A 16,622-nucleotide genomic window follows, 5' to 3' on the forward strand; every position below is an offset into this window, starting at 1 on the left:
AAGAATTAAATCTAACCCCACCTAAATGTATTTGGATTTTTCCTACTTTACTTGTTACAGAAAATGCTGGATCACCTGCCCTAGGGCTCAAAACAAACAGTGACCCAATGGTGAGACCAGGACTCAAGTTGAATTTCTGGAGGCCTAGCCTGGTCCTTGAACTTTGGCTCAGGTTAGTGCATTGATAACAATGATGAGGATGTGGTTTGCAACCTACTCAGAAACCTCACATGAATACATCATCAACACATTTCTAAAAAAGTTTGTGGGAAGGTACTAGATGTGGCAAGCACAGAAGACATGATAAATTAGGAAAACGGCTAACTAGCAAATATTTGTCTCACACTTAAAGATTTGCAAAGCACTTTACCCTATGTAGGTGAGCTTTCCATTTTGATCGCTTTTTGTGTTTCGTGGGGTTAATAACAGTAAGTCTCATGCTGTTAAACACAGAATATTAGGACTAGGGGTGACCTACTCCAATCCCCTCATTTAATAGATGAAAAAATAAGAGAGGCTAGAGCAGTGAAGGGATTTACTTAAGAGTTCAGCAGCAGAACAAAGACTAAAAAATTTGATTTGCTCTGCACCACAGCCACAATAAGATGCTTCAGATCACTAGGCTATTAACAATTCCATTCTCACTAAAAAGGGGGTATAGGAACAAGAGAGAAGCAGGGCTTACCTATGCAAATACATTTCTTTTCTTTTCTTTTTTTTTTTTTTTTGGTGAGGCAATTGGGGGTTAAGTGACTTGCCCAAGGTCACACAGCTAGTTAAGTGTCAAGGGTCTGAAACCACATTTGAATTCAGGTCCTCCTGAATCCAGGGCCGGTGCTTTATCCACTACGCCACCTAGCTGCCCCTGCAAATACATTTCTAATGTTTCAAATCTGGGGTGGCTTCTGAAGAACATTGGTTAATATTGAGTGAGAGAGAAGAGAGAGAGGAGGAGAGGGGGAAGGAGGGAGGGAGGGAGAGAGAAAATGCATGTTTACACATAAACATGAAAATTCTTCAGTGATGGTTCTCCCCAGCTCCTGCTCTGATCCACTGGTAAAATGCATATTTTTAAAAGTCTTTTGCCAGGAATGGTCATTTATCACGAAGAGTCATTATACTATAGCTCTGCACATTAGCACCTAAAAAAAAAAATTTAATGGGAAATCAGCACCTAATCACTCAGACAGCATGGGCTGGCAGCAGCATTTCAGAACACAGCTCACCAAACGTGTGAGGGAAGCATCACTGAAGAGTTTTCACGTGTATAGGCACACATTTCTTGGAGAAAGTTTTTGCCAAGAGGCACCACTGAACAGGAAGTTAAAATATCCTCGCTGCCCCCATTTCCCCTAATTAGAAGGTGAGGTGAGGGCAGCTAGGTGGCGCAGTAGATAGAGCACTGGCCCTGGATTCAGGAGGACCTAAGTTCAAATCTGGTCTCAGACACTTGACACTAGCCGTGTGACCCTGGGCAAGTCACTTAACCCCCATTGCCCCTCCCCCTCACAAAAAAAAAACCAACAAAAAAAAGGTGAGCTCCTTGTTGGCAGTCACCATTATTTCATTCTTCATCACTCAGTAGAATACACAGGCCCCAAGAGGACCTCAATCAAAGTTGGACTGGACTCTTGATCTGTGGCCATTCAAGACTGACCATCCCATCCTGCCAAAATGGGGAGGAGAGGAGTTCACTGGGCAAAGTCATAGGCATTAATTCTACATCACAAGTAACAATTCAGCTGAAATCAATACATCTTGTGAGAAAAGGAGAGAAGGGAGAACTTACCCGATCCCAGTTGAAACACAGACCTAGTTTATCAAACTGCTCCCTCATGTGTTTAATATTACTGTAAAGCAAAGTAAGGAAAATTTAATTAAATAAATAAGTGAAAATTCCTTATTATACGAGATAGTTCTCTGGGAGGAAGGGAGAGGAGGGATACAAAGGGAAATGTGGGATACATAATAATGAAAGATACTGATAAAAATTTATTTTTAAAAGTAAATGTATAGGCGCAGCTAGGTGTTACAGTGGATGGAGCACCAGCCCTGGAGTCAGGAGTACCTGAGTTCAAATCTGGCCTCAGACACTTAACACTTACTAGCTGTGTGACCCTGGGCAAGTCACTTAACCCCAATTGCCTCACTAAAAAAAAAAAAGTAAATGTATAAAAACATAATGTAGAATTTTTCTAACAGAATGTACCATACAGATTTTCATATACATCAACTCAAATGGTTACATGTAGAAGCTAAGAGGAAACCATAGAAGTATTTTAACATATATTTTTCCCCCCTAAAATTTGAAACTACCCAAAAGAAAGAATGACATTTTAAGGAAGGAATGGCATATGAACATGCAGTTATTCCACACATCTTAAAGTTGTTCTTTAGATAACTTTATAAAACATTAATGTTCTATTACATTAATGTAGCATATTTCCACAACCATTTCTCAATTAATATTCACCCCCTTAGCTTTCTTTTTCTTTCTTTTTTCTTTTTTTTTTTTGCAGGGCAATGAGGGTTAAGTGACTTGCCCAGGGTCACACAGCTAGTAAGTGTGAAGTGTCTGAGGCCATATTTGAACTCAGGTCCTCCTGAATCCAGGGCTGATGTTCTATCCACTGCACCACCTAGCTGCCCCTTTAGATAACTTTAAAGGAAAAGCCATATATACACATTTCAGAATTAGAACCCAAGATTTCTGTTGAGTTCTTATCTTAGTTCATCTCTGTCTGTAAGGTTGTTAAGACTCTTCCACAACAAAAGCCCGAATAGCATTATCTTCATCTTTTCAGTAAAAACAAAGCCACATACATACCTTTGTGTCCAACTCTGTGGATGCAGACTGTGCTCAATTGCTGCATTTTCAGCAGGTAATCCAAACGCATCCCATCCCATTGGATTAATAACCTATCATCCAAATGAGAAACACTGTCCATTAAAAATGACCTAACTCAAGTCTGTGTCATCTTCAGGGCTGTATCATCATGAACTATCGTTTCCTTTTCCTCAGTAGATTCTCTCAAATCACATTTAAGTAAGGAAAGTCAACTCCTAATTTGATACGCGTATGAGGGAAATGATTATTAACAACCAATGATTTGGGAAGATTCTCCCCCTCAAGCCCTGGTTTAAAGTTCAGTCAGGGGCAGCTGGTTGTTCAGTGCACCAGCCCTGGATTCAGGAGGACCTGAGTTCAAATTTGACCTCAGACACTTGACACTTACTATTTGTGTGACCCTAAGCAAGTCACTTAACCCCAATTGCCTCACCAAAAAAAAGTTCAGTCAGATAATGAAATAGGACTAACTTTCTTGCTCAGGCCCCACCCAAGTAGAGTAACCAATGTGTCCTCTCAGGCTAGGGCAGGGCATACATTTTTGGAATAGATTGCCCAAGGCTGGGGATGGTCTGTATATAGAGATAAGTCTCATAGTCTAAGGGTGACATGATGTCACTCATAGTTGTTGTTGCTGCTGCTGCTGCAGTTTGTCATTCCTAGAAGAGGACCATAACATCAGAGTGATGTCATAACTTGTACTGAATTGGATTTTTTTAAGTGAGGAAGGGCTGTGTAAGGTCACCAAACTCACTCTCTCTTCCAGAGCCATCTGGGTCCAGTGGCAAGATACATATCAAAATGACTGGAGATGGCCCCAAATGTTTAAGGCAATTGGAGTTAAGTGACTTGCCCAGGGTCACACAGCTACTAAGTGTCTGAAGTGAAATTTGAACTCAGGTCCTCTTGATTCCATGGCCAGCACTCTATACACTGCAACAGTTAGCTGGCCCCTCACTCTCAGCCCCTCATTGAACACATACTCTTAGAAGGGTATATAAACTGTGAGCCTGCCACCATGATTGTCTTTGGTCTGGAACCATCCTTTTATTAATAACCTGCTGACCTTATTAATAAAATGATTAAATTACCCAGAAACAATGTCTCTTGAACTTTAATTGTCACAAGTAGACCAAAAATTTTAAAAAATTAACACAGATCTTCAACTTACATCAATGTTTTCCTCAACCACCAGCACCATCCCTACTAGCTAGCATTTATCTCACATCTAGCATTTGTAAAGTGCTCTTCAAATATTGTGCCACTTTATCCTCATAACAACCCTGAGGGCTAGGTGCTATGATTCATTCTCATTTTACAGATGAAGGAACTGAGGATGAGAGGGTCACACAAACAGCTGTCTGTGGTTGAATTGGAACTTGGTCCCTTGATTCCAGGTACAACATTCTATCTGCTTTACCCCTGAGAGGCCTCACATTTCTATAATGCTTTAGTAGTTATAAGGTTATTTCTTCTCCACAACCTTGTAAGGCAAATAGCCACTCCTAGTGATCCACTAGGGCAGAAATAATAAATCCAGAAGGAATCTAGAAAGTGTTGGGAAGGTTTCTGAAATCTTGCTGAAGGAAGTGAAGACCTTAGCAGGTAGTGTAGTCTTCACTGCTGGTTGTTACTGTTTTTGTTTAGTCATTTAGTCATGTCCAACTCTTTGTGGTCCCATAAACTGGAATGACTTGCCATTTCCCTCTCCAGTAGACTAAGGCAAACAGAGGTTATGTGATTTGCCCAGGGGCACAGAGCTAGCAAGTGTCTGAGGCCTGATTTGAGCTTGGGTCTTCCTGACTCCAGGTCTAGCACTAGATCCACTGAGTCATCTAGCTGCCTTTTCACTGCTGGTAACTGGAAGCAAAGATTTTAGAAGAGATAAACAGATATGAGATAATGAGATGGGGTTTTTTTCCCCCCTTGCGGGGCAATGAGGGTTACACGAGGCCCAGGGTCACACAGCTAGTAATTGTCAAGTGTCTGAGGCTGGATTTGAACTCAGGTCCTCCTGAATCCAGGGCTAGTGCTTTATCCACTGCACCACCTAGCTGCCCCCAAGATAATGAGTTTTTAGTCAGGGATGGAGGACAGCAAAGAAGGGCAAGTAACATAACATGATGTCTTTTTATGGAGACTTCCAAATCAAATAAAAAGGGAAGGTCGGGATTATATATACACCAAAACATATATCATGCAGAGGAGCTACAAGAAGAGTGGTTGGGACACCCTGAAATTCAAAAGAGATAAAAATCCAAGAAAGGAGATAGTCATAAAATCCATGGTCCCAGACATGAATATAATCATGGGTAACAGGTAAGATGAACTAATATCTCAACATCAGGGGGCAAATCTGACCTCACAAGTATCACTGAGACTTTTGGAATGAGACCCATGTCTTTCTAGTTACTCTGGAAAGATATGAACCTTATGCAAAAGTGAGGTTAAAAAAGGGGAGGGGGCATGAGGAAAGTCAACAGAGGTAGAGAGGAGGTAAAGAGAGGTATTAGTTATAAAGAAGATAGACATGTCAGGAAATCCTTGAACCTGAGGTGGGAAACAATGGTTAACTATTGAGGTGAGAATCAACAGAGGCCAAAACAATAGTGAGATGTCATTAAGAGTCTATGCAGGGGGGGGGGGGGGCAGCTAGGTAGCGCAGTGGATAAAGCACCGGCCCTGGAGTCAGGAGTACCTGAGTTCAAATCCGGCCTCAGACACTTAACACTTACTAGCTGTGTGACCCTGGGCAAGTCACTTAACCCCAATTGCCTCACTAAAAAAAAAAAAAAGTAAAAAAAAAAAAGAGTCTATGCAGGGACAGCTAGGTGGTACAGTGGATAGAGCACTGGCCCTGGATTCAGGAGGACCTGAGTTCAAATCCGGCCTCAGACACTTAATACTTACTAGCTGTGTGACCCTGGGCAAGTCACTTAACCCCAACTGCCTCACCAAAAAAAAAAAAAAAAAAAGAGTCTATGCAGATCTATTGGACAGAGAAGGGAAGCAGGTGAGGAGCTTGGTAAACACATCCCAACCTGGCCCAGAGGCACGATATGGCAGTGATGCGTGATTTCAATCACTGAGACATTTGTTGAGTGCTCTCTCTGTCAAAATCAGAGGCAAGTAATAATTCCCTAATTTGTCTTAGTGACAGTTTCATCCTCCAAAAGGTGAAATTACCAACATGGGAATCACTTTTGAGGACCTGCTTCTCACCAATGAGAAAGAACTGGCCTTCTCTGTAAAGGGGGTAATAAATTCTGTCCTATATATGTCACAGGGTTGAAGATCAGACAAGATAATCAATATAAACTGTGCACAAAATTTAAAGTGATATACAAACATTAAGCATTACTCTCTTACTTCTGTCCACTTTTCTCCAATCACATCCTGCAGACTAGTTTAGGGCTCCCATAATCTCACAACTAGAGTATTTCATGAGCCTTCTAACTGCTCTTCCTACCTCCAGCCTCTCTCTCACCTTCTTCACAGGGCTGCCAACGTGGTATTCCAAAGCCCAGGTCTGACCATGTCAATCCCCAGCCCAATAAACTTTAGTGACTTCCTATAACCTGTGGCATTGAAAATCCTTTCCAACCCGGCTGCCACCAACTCTCCCTCCCCGCTTTTCTCTATGTCACCTTTCTTCAGTGCAGACAAACTGGCTTTCTTGCTCTTCCTCACACGTGACATTTCACATCCTGCTTGCATGACTTTCCATCACAGGCTGTTCCCCACGCCTGACTCGCTGTCCTTCCTTACCTCTGCCTCTTAGAACCTCTGGCTTCCTTCCAAAGCTCCTCCCAAACACCCCCTCCTCCATGGGGGCCTTCCTGACACCCCCCATCCCCTGCCCTGTGCCAACAGCATCACCTTGTACTTCTGCACAAACATATTTTCCCCAATAGGATATAAGCTCCTTGAGGCTATTAATCTTAAAATGGCGACTGTGACCACAAAGAGTCAACATGACTTCATCCAGACCAGCTCAAGGCAGAACAACCTCTTTTCCTTGAGCGTATTAACAGACTAGATCAGAGGACCATGTCCATTTTTAAGCAAAGGGTTTGACAAAACCTCTCATCTTATTCTGATGGACAAAATAGAGAGATTCAAAACTTATTGAAAACCAGACCCCAAAATCAACATCAGCATGAAAGTCAGCCTCTAGTGTAATGCTCCAGAGAACCATGCTTGGCCTTGTACCATTTCATGTTTTTATTAATGACTCAGATAAAGGCATAATAATATAAGATGGCGTGCCTATTATATGTACTGATGACTGAAAGCTAGAAGGGATAGCTAACATACCTGATGACAGAATCAGAATCCAAAATCTCAAAAGACTATAACAGTGGGTTAAAATCAATCAATGAGAATTTAAGGACCTGTTACTACTAGGCACTGTCCGTGGTACTTGGGATACAAAAACTTAAAGTAGTTCTTGTCCTTAAGGATTAAAGTTAATAAGATGATATTTATTTTATTTTATTTTTGGTGAGGCAATTGGGGTTAAGTGACTTGCCCAGGGTCACACAGCTAGTAAATGTCAAATGTCTGAGGTCAGATTTGAACTCAGGTCCTCCTGCCAATGCTCTATCCATTGTGCCACCTAGCTGCCCCAAGATGATATTTTTAAAAGGGATAATATGTAAAATCTTAGACTAATGTTTGAACAACCAACTTTACAAATGGGGGACAAAGAGATAAAATGGCAGGTCATCTGAAAATGGCTTGGGTATTTCAGTGAACTGCAAGCTCAATTAGTCAATATGTCCATGTGAAATGCCAGCTAAAAAAATCAATGAAATCATAAAGAAGAGACATGGTGCCCAAAACATAGGCAATGCTAGTCTCCTTGGTCACACCATATATGGAAGGGACATTGTGACCCACATTTTAGGAGACATCCAGAGAATGATGATATTAAGAGTCTTAATATCATTGCACGTGAGATTTAATTGGCAGAATTGGCCATGCTTAGCCTGCAGAAGAGAAAACTAAAGAGGAGCATGTGGAAGGATTAGGCCAACTGGTTCTTCATGGCCCCAGGAGACAACTCTAGGAAGAACATGTATAAGCTGCAGAGATGGTAGATTTAAGCTTGATGCAAGTAAATGGGTTAAACCTTAAAGGGCAGAAGTAGTCTCTCCCCAACTAGAGGTCTCCAAACAAAGGCTGGATCACCACCTCTCAGGGATTCTTATTCTGAGAAGTGCTGCACAAGATGGCCCTTAAGGTGACTCTCAACTGTGAAGTCTAAACTCTTGCTAAAGCTTATAATTTATTGGTGACCACTCATTAGATATTTTAGACAGACTAGCTAGAATTTTAGCAGGGATTCTTATTCTGAGAAGTGCTGCACAAGATGGCCCTTAAGGTGACTCTCAACTGTGAAGTTCTATGATTTTTTCATAACAGGAAAGAGACTCAGGAGGTAAAATGAATGTGGATAACTAGAAAGCCAGAAGGTACTATTGGCTGGGTACTGGACTTAGAGCCAGAAAGACCTGAGTTCAAATCCTGGCTCATACATTAGTCACATTCTACCTTACCAGCTATATGACCCAAGGCCAGTCCCCACCCCTCTCTGCCTCAATAGCCTCATTTGAAAAATGAGGATAATATAAAAGCACCACCCAGGATTGTGCCAAAAGGATTAAATGATTAAAGGATTAAATTACAAAGTGTTGTTATTGTTATTATGCCAGAGATGGAACTTGAACTCAGGGCTCCCATGTCCAGTGCTTTGGGCTCTATGCTAAGCTGCTCACACTAGTGTATGAGCTATTAGCGACCATATAAGAGGAAAAATGAGTCAAAGACTCCTGATGAAGACCTACAGGGAACATTAAAAAGGTGATTTTAAATTTTTTAAAATTAATTCATCTAAATTAAATAGTTATTAGGCAAGCTTAATTCATTGGATTGACTTTCAATTTTAAGTTTTCAATGTATCAATAAAAGATGGAACTGGTGGGTTTCTCTATAGCTATAGAGAGAATTACTGGCCCATGGTGTTTCTGGTCATTATTCTATACAACTTGTGTGCCCAGGTGATGTGGGATGGAATTTGGGGTCAAATTGATCGTGAGTTGTCCCAAAAGTATTACAAGACTCAGTGACTCAGTTTCCCAAGTTTTATTGCAATACTGTGAGTGACCACAGGGAGAGAACCAGAATAGTGGAGAGGTATCTCTCGAATAGTGAAAGAAAAGACAGCTACATTTATAGCATGGATAAATTGATTATTAGTCTCATTATAATAATCTCCACCTTGGGGAGGTACAGGGGAGGGCCCATCCTAAATTGGAGTTCCTGGGGTCCTAAGCCCACCCCCAAGGAGGGTACCTTTTTCAGTGTGTAAGGGGCTAAAATTCTAGCTAGTCTGTCTAAAATATCTAATGAGTGGTCACCAATAAATTATAAGCTTTAGCAAGAGTTTAGACTTTTAAGCATTTATTAAGGAGAATAAGAACTTGGTGAAGAGAGAGAAAGAGGCCTAGATTCAGCTGTCTATCTCAGGGAGCCAATGTCTCCAGCTCCTCTCCCCCCTGAGGTCCTCCAGAAAGATAGCGAGAGAGCCAGCCTCGCCTCTTCTTCATCCCACAAGCCTCCTGTGAAACCGGGAACATCCCATCCACAAGCACACACAGCTCCAAGCTAATTGGCTGGTTGCTTTGATAGACAGCACCCACAAGCAAAAGTCACTTCCTGACACCAAAGAAAAGCCGCATGGCTTGCCCTCAGATGCCTTCTCCTCATGGCGGAGCTTTCCTACAGTGAGTCTCCAGCAGGTGGCATCACTCTAATCGTTACAAGTGGAGGTGTGTTTTGGGGGTTTATGCATCATAAGGAGAATCTGGGGACAAATTTGGCCTTTTCTGTACATGTCTCTTTCTGTTTCCCATGGCTAGTTTCAAAACATATTCATTTTTCATTTATTTCTGGTCTGTTTCAATAGTCTTGTCAATTCCTTTATTGTTATATCTTCAGGTCTCCATGGCCCAGCTCCCTCTGTTCCCATTATGGGTACTGATTTATGTGGGCACAAGAACCTAGCATCCTGACTTATAAGCTATCCATTAACTGGGGTCTGACTTCCTTTTGGAGCTAATATCTGAATTGAAGCTTGGATCTTAGGTTTTTCTGTTAACCCTTTTCACCTCCTACATCACTGCCAATCTATCAAACAGCATTTATTAAGTGCTGATTGTGTACCAAGCAATGTGCTAGGATAAAGGACAAAAGCACAGCAGCTCTCTATCTTCAAGGAGTTTACTTTCTAAAGGGGGTGAACTAAGCATAGAGATAGAAATGTCTTACGTAAGACACATAAAAGGTAAAGAAGATAGTTTGTATGGGAGTGTTTTTAGTAACCAGGGGTGGGTGGTGGTCAGGAAAGGCTTTATCTAGAACAAGAGTTTTTAACCTGAAGTCCATGAACTGGTTTAAAAAAACAAATCTGAATAACTTCATTTCAATATAATTGGTTTCCCTTGTAATTGCAGGTATTTTATTTTATGATTTTAAAACATTATTCTGGGGAGTCCATTGATTCAAAGGGATTCATGAAACAAAAAAGAAAAAGGTGAAGGGCTAGAAAGTGGTACTTGAACTGGGTCTGGAAGGAGGGGCTCTTAATGCATAAAAACTCCACCTGGGGCTGGACTCAGGTTTGAGTATGCTGCAGTCTCTACAATGAGGCCTGTGGAGCAGGGGAGCGACACAGCTCCGTGGTTTTTTCCTCCTGAATCTTTTCTCCATAATCAAAGTCAAACTGCCTTCAAAAGCCTCCTCTCCACCTTCCCTGGCTCCCCTCTTTGTCACTCCCAGAACTCCTATTGCCCGTCTTTCTTCGCACACAAACCCAGACCTGCCGGGGCTTGGTTATCAATTTAGACCTATGCCATAAAAGAAAAGGGTTGAAAAGTATTGTTCCACATCATACTTTTGGAAAGAAAAAAAAAAAATCAAAGAAAAGCATTTCCTTGCTTTCAGAAAAAAAAAACCAAAACTGCTTTGCTTTTGGTATTTTAAATATATTCCAAGCAGGTAACATTTCTGATATGCTTCAGGTATGCAAAATCTCCTCTGTTAAGTTCCCACTGTGTTTAGATCACAATCTGTAGCCCAGTTATTGAAAAAGTTCAAAATCTCTTGATTTCAAGGATTAAAGCGTTTAATAATCGGCTGTGAACTATTTCTAGTCTCCCAGGGGAACTAGGCTGGACCCCCCAAGAGGATCTTAGAGACCGTGGAGATGACCAAAGCCAAGCCCTGATTTTTCAGATGAGGAAGTTGATGATCCAAATGGGCCAAATGATCTGTCAGGTTCAAATAGCAAGTTGGCGGCAAAGCTGGGAAACAAAAGCGATCTAAGAGAATGCCAAGAGAATGGCCTGCTCTGGGCTACAAATGACTGACAAATCTGAGCTGAATTTCACTGCTTTAGGAATGAGTTCACTCAGGCCAATCTAAATGAAGTTTACAAGTATAATGGCTTGTGAAGGTAATGGCAGGAAAGGGAGCTGCTCATTCTCCTCTTCTTTCCAAGTATCGAAGATGTATAGTTGTTTTTGGTTTGTTTTGTTTCGTTTTTTCAGGGCAATGAGGGTTAAGTGACTTGCCCAGGGTCACACAGCTAGTAAGTGTCAAGGGTCTGAGGCCAGATTTGAACTCAGGTCCTCCTGAATCCAGGACTGGTGCTTTATCCCCTGCACCACCTAGCTGCCCCTGATGTATAGTTTTTAAAAGCCAGGTCAGTACCACTCACCAACACTGATTTCAGGTCCAAACAATTTTCATTTATTGAAAATGAATAAATGAAAGAAAGCCTGGAGGCAAGTGCTTCGCCCTATACAGTTTGTTCCCTCTAAAGAATGGGTTGGGGTACAGTAGAGCCCACCATGGCCTAAACTGGAATAAGCTCCAATATAGCAGTAAGATGAAATCTGGGGATGGTACCTCCTGCTGTTAGCTTTGGATATGGGTAGAGACACAGGTCTGCCAATGGCCAGCCAGTTGGCACTCAAATCGCTTCAAAGACTTTCTTACAGCAAAAGATTTGGTGATTAGAGGAGCAGCCATGATCACTGGCAAGAGGTCGTTGGAGGAGAGCTTGATCTCTTGCGGGGCAGTCAGGAGCTGGGGGAAAACCCAAATTGGGAAGAAATGGAAAAGGGAGTCTTCTCATCAGGAGCAGCCTTGGGCCATGTTTCCATCACATGGAGAAACTAAGAAAAATGACTAACACAAAATCCTTTAGGAGCTTCCGATTCAGATTTACTTCCTGGCATAGATGGGCCTAAGTACCACCCAAGCAGCTCCTGAATCATGAAGCTGTGGGAGAGGGAAGGCAGGAGGGAAATCCTGTCTAATGGAAATTGATTTTTCAACAAGTAAGGAGAGTCCTTTCTAAAATATCTGCTTGATGTCCAGGATTTAAACACATAATGCGGATTTAAAGGGAAATTACTTAAAAGTATTTGGGTATTTCTTCCTGAAGGATTAACTGAATGCAAATTAGGAAAAAAAAATCTAATAAACTTTTCAGCAGAGCTACTCATTAACTTCCACTTGGGAGGGGGAAAGGGAAGAGAAAAAGGATTTACATAGAGCCTGTGGTGTGCCAGGCACTGTGCTAAGCATGCTGCCAAGGTCACATTTTATCTTAGGATGACAAATTTAGGGCTAACAGGACACCTAGTCCAACCCCACCCCCTCCCATTTTACAGATGAAGAAACTGAGGCTCGGAGAAGTTAAGTGATTAGCCTAAAGTCATATAAGTAGCAGTGACATTGCTAGGATTTAAGCCCAGATCCAAGAGCCCCCAACTCCTCGAGCTAAGAAAACACAATGTGCAAACATTCGGGCAGCTGCTTGCACACTGCTTCCCCATTCCAGGCTGGCGCGACCACCTGCAGGCCGTCATGGGGAGCTAGCTCTCCGTTCCATTTGTTTCTGTCCAACAATTCCTTCCACTCTCTCCCACTTAAAGAGAAAATCTTCCCCTTGCTCTTCAACCCATTTGTGAGATCGACAATGACCCTGGTTATGGCTGACAAGTGTCCAGTAAGACACACTTGTTTCAAGAAAAAGGAATGCTTCAAGTTTTAAAGCAAAATAACAAAGAAGAAACAGTGAAATCTACCTCAACAGCCAGAATTTCCACAAAGATTCTTCTCATCCTTTACATCAAAGTGCCAGCACTTGAAAAAAAAAAATGTTTTAGACTTATTTATTTTTCAACAAATCTACATCTATTGAGCACATACCATAAGCCAGTTCAATCACATTGCCTTTTTGTTTTAATTACTGATGTGACAACAACATATATCTTATTTTTCTCTGTGAATGTTTCAGGTATATTATGGCTTCAAGAGATTTTTGAGGGTTATCCTGAAAACCTAACCACCATTTATAACATTGTTTCTATGAGAATATATACTTTGTGTTGAAAAAACACCCCAAAACTTTTTACAATCAATTCCATTTATAACTTGGGGGCTCCTTGTTGTATGTCAAATTCTCGCAAAGGGAGAAATTTCATATACTTAGAGAAAATCCTAAAGGAGACCACAGATTGAGTAAATATTATGTTGAAAGAACTAGAAACTCTTTCTTTCTTATAGCACAAAACTCAATGCAAAGTTTTCAGTCCTCTAGGTACACCCCAGCTAATATCATTAATTAGTTCCACAAAAGCTGGTATTACATCCATTCAACCTTGCTGGAACAGAAGAGGTGGTCCAGAGCTGTCCAATATACTTAGAGAAAATCCTAAAGGAGACCACTGCACAAAGGCTAGGACCCTACAGCCTCAGACACTTGACACTTACTAGCTGTGTGACCCTGGGCAAGTCACTTAACCCTCATTGCCCCCGCAAAAAAAGGCTAGAGTCTGTAAAATTGTTCTACAAAGGCTATGACCTGTTAGACTTTGTAAAAGGAGGAGGTCAGTTCCTCTCTCTAAAATCACATGATTCTGTGATTCCTCTGGTTAGTCTCTGAATTGACCAAAGTGCTTGTGTTTAGACCATGTCCTTGGAAGCATAGGGAGGAAACAAAAGCAGCTATAGTTATCAGCTTTCCACACAGAGAAGGCTGGGAAATGAACAAACAGCACATCTCCAAAGAACCATACCAACATTTGTTACTTAAACCCAAAGTGATAGGACATATGGCCCTCTCAACCACTTGGTGGCTTTCTCTCCACTGCTGGTTAGTTGGTACTCTCATGCAACCACAGCAAGGGAGATCATTTAAGAGGCTTTTGCTTTTCCAGAAAACACTAAGATCTCAATCATAAATAGCATCTAGTAGAAATCCAGATAATGTTATGAATTAGCTAAAAATCTTCTAAAAACCATAGTTATTTTCCTCTTTTTAAAGAATAGATTTTCTTTGTTTTTGTGGGGCAAGAGGGTTAAGTGACTTGCCCAGGGTCACACAGCTAGTAAAATATCAAGTGTTTGAGGCTGGATTTGGCCTCAGGTCCTCCTGAATCCAGGACCAGGGCTTTATCTACTGTGCCACCTAGCTGCCCCATAGATTTGCAATCTTTTTCTGAAATATCATAATCTAGCTATAAAATGTTACTTTGTTCTTACAGAAGGAAACCTGAAAAGAAGTTAGACTGTATTTATTATCTGCTGCTACTGTGTGTTTATCAGTGCTAATGCTAATTAGACTGGAATATGAACAGATGTGTCAGCATTACGCATTCTTTTTTTTTTTTCAGTGAGGCAATTGGGGGTAAGTGACTTGCCCAGGGTCACACAGCTAGTAAGTGTTAAGTGTCTGAGGCCAGATTTGAACTCAGGTACTCCTGACTCCAGGGCCGGTGCTCTATCCACTGCGCCATCTAGCTGCCCATCATTACCCATTCTTAAAAAAAACCCAAACTTATCTACTTCACCTGTAAGATTCAATACTTGCTGTTTAGAAACTCCCTTTGGGGGGGGGGGGGGCACGGACCCAAGATGGCAGAGGAGAGGCTGTGACTCTTGCAAGCTCTCAATAAACCCATCCACTCACTTCCAAATAATGCCATTAAAAAAAAACCCCAGAGCAGCCTAATTCATGTAAGAACAGAGTGAGAGTATTTGGCAACTGGGATCACCTGCTGATCGGGCCGAGAGAGGAGTTCAGCACATGCTGTCCAGGACCAGCCAGGAACAGACCACACCTCCAGCGCCTCAGAGTCTTCAGCACCAGCGGCTTCTTCTGAGGCTCGGCTCAGGCACCAGTGAGGGGGTTTGGCGGTTGGCTGGGGTGAAGTGGCTACAGTCTCTGCTGGAGTTGGGGCGAAGCACCCTGGTTCTGAAGCAGTGGGCTGACTAGAGTGGTGGAGGCCCAGTGGGGGAGGGGCACAGGCATACCAAGTTTCCGACCATAGAGAATCAGATTTCAATCAGACGTCTGCTTCTGGGTTAAGATGAGTAGGCAAAGAAAACAGTAGACAATAGCTTCTTTGGGGGAGGGGTAGACCAGAATACACCCTCAGAAGAAGGTAATAACAAAGTCAAAGCTCCACCATCCAAAGCTTCCAAGAAAAATATGAATTGGTCTCAGGCCACGGAAGTGCTCAAAAGGGACTCTGAAGAGAAAGTAGGAGAGATAGAAGGAAGATTTAGAGAGATGGAGGAAAGAATGGAAAGAAAAATGAGAGCAACGCAAGAAAAAAGTCAACAGCTTGAAAAGCCAAATGGGAAAGAAGATACAAAAGCTCTCTGAAGACAATAATTGCCTAAGAATTAGGACTGAACAAATGGAAGCTGGTGACTTTATGAGAAACCAAGACACATTAAAGCAAATCCAACTGAATAAAAAAAAAAAATAGAGGGCAATATGAAATATCTCCTTGGAAAAACAGTTGACCTGGAAAATAGATCCTTGAGAGATAATTTGAAAAGCATTGGACTACCTGAAAACCATGATCAAGGAAAGAGTTTATACATCATCTTCCAAGAAATTCTCAGGGAAAATTGCCCTGATATCCTAGAAGCAGAAGGTAAAATAGAAATTGAAAGAATCCACCCATCACTTCCACAAAGAGATCCCCACAGGAAAACTTCCAGGAATATTATAGCCAAAGTCCAGAGTTCCTAGGTCAAGGAGAGAATATTGCAAGCAGCTGGAAAAAAGGAATTCAAATACTGTGCAGCCACAGTCGGGATGACAAGATCTAGCAGCTTCTAAATTAAAGGACCAGAGGATGTGGAATATGTGGAGGAATATTCTGGAGGGCAAAGGAACTGGGACTGCAGCCTAAAATCACATACCCAGCAAAACTGAGTATAATGTTTCAGGGGAAAAAATGGGCCTTCAATGAAAAAGAGAATTTTCAGGCATTTGTGATGAAAAGAACTGAACTGAATAGAAAAATCTGACTTTCAAATACAAGACCCTAGAGAAGCATTAAAAAGTAAACAGGAAAAAGAAATCATGATGGATATTAAAAGGTTAAACTGTTTACCTTCTTATGTGAGAAGATAATACTTCTAACACATAAGAACTTTTTCAGTATTAGGGCAGCTGAAAGGAATATACTTAGACATTTTTGAATATGAAGGGATGATATATGTAAAGCATTTATCCTTGTTTTTTGTGGGGCAGGCAGGGTGGAGTAGCTTATGTCTGGGGCTGGATGTGGGCTTGGGGTTTCCTAGGTCCAGGGCTGGTGCTTTGTCCACTGTGTCACCTAGCTGATCCATGATGACATCTTCAAAATAAAGTTAAGGGGTAAGAGGAATGTAGTGGAAG

General features: G+C 41.6%; 1 protein-coding gene across 2 annotated transcripts in view; it reads right to left on the reverse strand.

Annotated features, from left to right (window-relative positions):
* Positions 1-16,622, reverse strand: part of LARS2 (leucyl-tRNA synthetase 2, mitochondrial) — a 343,246-nt gene that overhangs the window by 126,479 nt on the left and 200,145 nt on the right. For both annotated transcript variants that reach the window (XM_043966870.1, XM_043966868.1), the window contains exons 5-6: positions 2,828-2,919; positions 1,790-1,850 (exon numbers count right to left, since the gene is read on the reverse strand). In XM_043966870.1, coding sequence (XP_043822805.1) covers positions 1,790-1,850; positions 2,828-2,919 — 153 coding nt within the window. The remainder of the gene's footprint in view (positions 1-1,789; positions 1,851-2,827; positions 2,920-16,622) is intronic.

This window comes from Dromiciops gliroides, chromosome 5, assembly GCF_019393635.1.
Source record: "Dromiciops gliroides isolate mDroGli1 chromosome 5, mDroGli1.pri, whole genome shotgun sequence".
NCBI lineage: Eukaryota > Metazoa > Chordata > Mammalia > Microbiotheria > Microbiotheriidae > Dromiciops > Dromiciops gliroides.